Source organism: Babylonia areolata, chromosome 34, assembly GCF_041734735.1.
Source record: "Babylonia areolata isolate BAREFJ2019XMU chromosome 34, ASM4173473v1, whole genome shotgun sequence".
In the NCBI taxonomy this organism is placed as follows: Eukaryota; Metazoa; Mollusca; class Gastropoda; order Neogastropoda; family Buccinidae; genus Babylonia; species Babylonia areolata.
This window is the reverse complement of record NC_134909.1, coordinates 15,762,389-15,767,388: the sequence shown is the minus strand read 5'-3', so window position 1 is coordinate 15,767,388 and position 5,000 is coordinate 15,762,389. Positions and strand designations below refer to the sequence as shown.

General features: G+C 41.5%; 1 protein-coding gene across 2 annotated transcripts in view; it reads left to right on the top strand.

Moving 5' to 3' along the window:
• The window catches only part of LOC143277531 (cysteine-rich venom protein Mr30-like), a 42,720-nt gene that overhangs the window by 23,275 nt on the left and 14,445 nt on the right, over positions 1 to 5,000 (top strand). For both annotated transcript variants that reach the window (XM_076582410.1, XM_076582409.1), the window contains exon 7: positions 1,013 to 1,116. In XM_076582410.1, the coding sequence (XP_076438525.1) occupies positions 1,013 to 1,116 (104 nt within the window). The remainder of the gene's footprint in view (positions 1 to 1,012; positions 1,117 to 5,000) is intronic.

Sequence of the window (5,000 nt, the reverse complement as noted above, 5' to 3'; positions counted from 1 at the left end):
CGTGGCTGATGTTGAAGGCCTTCAGAGAAGCTTTCAGAGTGTCTTTGCTGATAGGGAGAGGGGGGTTGTAGGGGGAGGGAGTGGGGGTGAGATACGGTATTTGCGTGTGTCTGCTATTCTGCTTTCCACTCCGCAGGACCTACATATCTTTCTGACCTTATCAGTGTTTACACTCCCGGCAAGAAATCTCCCGATTTTTCCTCTGACTGTTTATACCTTTTGAAACTTCCTCGTGTCATTACAAGAACCTATGGTGAACGTTCTTTCTTCTTTGCTACTCCTCACATTTGGAACAACCTTCCTCATCCTGTCCGTGCATCTGGTTCTATTTCTGCTTTTCGCTCATCACTAAAAACTCGTCTTTTTAACTCACTCAGTACGGCCAGTAATCTCTTCTCCTCTACACAGACTCCTCGGATGTCCATTGGGTGTCTCAATGACCCAACCTTTAGCTTCCGTCGTCAGAATTGTGGCATTCTTTGTCAACATTCACCTCTTCAGTATAAGAGCCTTCCGCTTGCAATATTTTGATGGTGGTAATTGGGGTGAAACGCTGTTAACGTCGTCTCTTTCGCCGTTCGTATGGAGAGAGTTAAAACCTATATCTATAAGCACTCTCGGCTTCCTTGTTCTCAGTCCAGCACCACCCATGTCAGATCACTTCGGATATTAAATTTTGTGGAGTGGGAAAGGGAGAGTGTGTATGGGGATGAAGGAGGGGGCGGGGGGTGTGTGTTGAGAAAGAGTGGTCATGAATGTTTCATGTAACTTGTAATATTTTTCTTTAATGTAAAGCGCCCTGAGCTCTTAGAGAGAAAGGGCGCTATATAAATGTACATTATTATTAATATTATTATGAATATTATTATTATTATTATGTTTTTGTTTCCTTTTTGTTTTTTCACTTCTTTTTTTTTTCCTTTTCTGTTTTTTTTTTTTTCTTTTTTCTTCCTTTTTTTTTTTTTTTTTACCAGAAAGTACTTACCAGGGTACATTCCCAAACTGTGTGCAGGAGATCACTGCGAACTCACGAACGGTCGGGTGTGGGGGAGCCACATGCACCAACCCTGAGACAGGGAAAATTGCCAGATATGTTGTGTGTAATTATCACCCTAGGTATGTTTGATATTGTGTGCAATTATCGCCCTAGGTATGTTTGATACTGTGTGTACTTATCACACTAGGTATGTTTGATATATATAAGTATTTGCATGTATGTATGTGTGTGTGTGTGTGTGTGTCTGTGTGTGTGTTTTGTCGTTGTTGATGATGATTTATTTTTATGTGTGTGTTTTTGTTGTTGTTGCTATTGTTTTTTGTGTTTTTTTTGTTGGTTTTTTTTTAAACATTTTTTTAATTCCATTTTGGTAAGTTGACATTTTACAACAACAACAGCATCTTAATGGACATTTATAAAGAAGAAAAAACAAACAAAGAAAAAAAAAAAAAAAAAAAAAAAAACACCATAAATACTCTGATAGAAACAGCCAAGCAGCTGGATTATACACTGGTTGGTTATCATCATGGAGTATTATCATTCAGTTCTTAAGATCTTACACAAGCTGTCAAGGAATACAAACTGTCAAGTATCTTAGAACACGTTCACAGAAAGTGAACACCTCAATCATTTCTTATGAATATCAATAAAAAGAAAATAAATATGGGTGGTTAATTTTCGCTAATCATGAACAGGTTACTAATCATTTGTGATCAATAATTTGTAAGGCAGCCATCTGGCAGAGAAAATGGTATGGTTAAAGTTAATATATGCATTATATTCTTCAATTCTATATCGAGTTTTTAATTTGTTAAAAAAAAAACTGGTATTAGTGGAAAGCTGTCTTCAATTTTACATATATATTTACATATATTTTGCAAACAATATTATAAAACACAAAACAGCATCAGTTGTTATTGTCACATCATGTCCAAATAGCACAAGTGATTCTGTTGTTGTTGCTATTATTTGTTTGTTACTGTTTTGTTGGGGTTTTCTTTTCTTTCTCTTTTTTTTCGGGGGGTGGGGGTGGGGTATTTTTTCTTCACACTGAGTTTTGTTGGCACGTGCAATGGTGAACTTGTGAGTTGGGCTAAAAACGTGGCTGCTTGGCACTTTGAAGGGTAAAACAACTCAACAACAGTACTTCTTTCAATGAATTAACTCACTCAGTACAGCCAGTACTCTCTTCTCCTCTACACAGACCCCTCGGATGTCTAGTGGGTGTCTGAATGACCCAACCTTTAGCTTCCGTCGTCAGAACTGTGGTATTCTTTGTCAACATTCACCTCTTCAGTATAAGAGCGTTCTGCTTGCAATATTTTGATGATGATAATTGGGATGAAACGCTGTTAACGTCGTCTCTTTCGCCGTTCGTATGGAGAGAGTTAATCAAGTGATTTGATACTCAGTCAAGCCGATTGTGCGATGTGGCTCAGCTTAAAGGGGAGAGGATGTGTCCATATAATATTCTTTTTTCCTTTGAAGACATTTGTATTTGTATTTCTTTTTATCACAACACATTTCTCTGTGTGAATTTCGAGCTGCTGTCCCCAGGGAGAGCGCGTCGCTACACTACAGCCCCTTTTTATGTATTTTTTCCTGCGTGCAATTTTATTTGTTTTCCTATCGAAGTGGATTTTTCTACAGAATTTTGCCAGGAACAACCTTTTTGTTGCCGTGGGTTCTTTTACGTGCGTTAAGTGCATGCTGCACACGGGACCTCGGTTTATCATCTCATCCGAATGACTAGCGTCCAGACTACCACTCAAGGTCTAGTGGAGAGGGAGAAAATATCGGCGTCTGAGCCGTAATTCGAACCAGCGCGCTCAGATTCTCTCGCTTCCTGGGCGGACGCCTTACCTCTAGGCCCTCACTCCGCATTTTGGGAGTAGACTGTGCAACATGATTTCGAGGGGTGGACTGGCGAACACCCGAATGACCTCGTTTATGGTTAAAGAAGTAGATGTGTGTATCCATTCTTGGTTTACATGCGGCCAGTTTGTACAAGCTTATATCACAGATTGACATAAGTTTACTGTTGGGCCAGCAGCAAAGTGAGAGCTGAATTATCAATGGTTTCTGCAATGCGATGGGAAATCTTTTACAGCTTAGTCTTTCGTGGAGGACTATGACTCTTAAAGTAGGAGGCAAAACTGCACTGGCTGTTATTGCTGCAGCTTTGGTGGGGCTAGCAGGGGATGTAACTTGGGCAAGACTCTCAACAACAGCCCAGATAGTTGGGACAGGGTGAACGAAGGAACAAACAACGAACGAACGAACGAACGAACTAAACGACGAGATAGATAGAGAAGTTTCAGTTTTCAGTTTCAGTAGCTCAAGGAGGCGTCACTGCGTTCGGACAAATCCATATACGCTACACCACATCTGCGAAGCAGATGCGTGACCAGCAGCGTAACCCAACGCGCTTAGGCCTTGAGAAAAATAAATAAATAAATAAATAAATAATAAAATTATAAAAAATTAAAATTAATTAATTAATTTTTTTAATTATTTTTTTTTAACTAGAGAGAGAAGAGAGAGACAAGAGCAAGAGAGACACTGGGGAGAGCAAGAAAGATAAAGAACATGGGAAACCACTCTGAGTGTCTACAGGGAGGGGGTGAGGAAGGCTCTTGCTTACTCAGACGGAACAATTATTTTGTTTACAGTATTATATCACCATTTAACTGTCTCACTGAACAATCCTATTCAACAATCAACTTCTGGTTTTCTTTAACCATGACAAGGTATTGATTCTAATCAACACAGATATCAATTTCCAAAATCAAAATCAACATTAATTTAACACTAAAAACAACAGAGATAGATTTTAGACCAACACACTAAAAACAACAGAGACAGATTTTAGACCAACACACTAAAACAACAGAGACAGATTTTAGACCAACACAGGCATCATTCCATCCCATCTGTAACTCAAAGATGCCGCAGATAATTGAAAAATTTTAAAGTGAAGCGACATAAAATTGTAATTTCTGCACTATTGTGCAATGGCTTACACATATGGGTATTTGCAATACTCTCTCTTCCACCGAGTCTTGTACAACAAGGGAAAACTTCGCGATAGGTCTTATGGTGCAGAAATTATATTGAGACGGGGTAGCAGAATTTCGAAAGTTTACAGGCTAGACCAGGGACAATTTTGGGTGTAGATTTGAACAAGGGTAATTGCGCAAGGTTGGAGGGAGGGGAAGGAAGGAGAGAACAAGGGTAATTGGGCAAGGTTGGAGGGAGGGCAGGGGAGGAGAGAACAAGGGTAATTGGGCAAGGTTGGAGGGAGGGGAGGGAAGGAGAGAACAAGGGTAATTGGGCAAGGTTGGAGGGAGGGAAGGAAGGAGAGAACAAGGGTAATTGGGCAAGGTTGGAGGGAGGGGAGGTAAGGAAGGAGAGAACAAGGGTAACTGGGCAAAGTTGGAGGGAGAGGAGGGAAGGAGAGAACAAGGGTAATTGGGCAAGGTTGGAGGGAGGGAAGGAAGGAGAGAACAAGGGTAATTGGGCAAGGTTAGAGGGAGGGAAGGGAAGGAGAGAACAAGGGTAATTGGGCAAAGTTGGAGGGAGGGGAGGGAAGGAGAGAACAAGGGTAATTGGGCAAGGTTGGAGGGAGGGAAGGAAGGAGAGAACAAGGGTAATTGGGCAAGGTTGGAGGGAGGGGAGGTAAGGAAGGAGAGAACAAGGGTAATTGGGCAAGGTTGGAGGGAGGGGAGGTAAGGAAGGAGAGAACAAGGGTAATTGGGCAAGGTTGGAGGGAGGGAAGGAAGGAGAGAACAAGGGTAATTGGGCAAGGTTGGAGGGAGGGGAGGTAAGTAAGGAGAGAACAAGGGTAATTGGGCAAGGTTGGAGGGAGGGGAGGGAAGGAGAGAACAAGGGTAATTGGGCAAGGTTGGAGGGAGGGGAGGTAAGGAAGGAGAGAACAAGGGTAATTGGGCAAGGTTGGAGGGAGGGAAGGAAGGAGAGAACAAGGGTAATTGGGCAAGGTTGG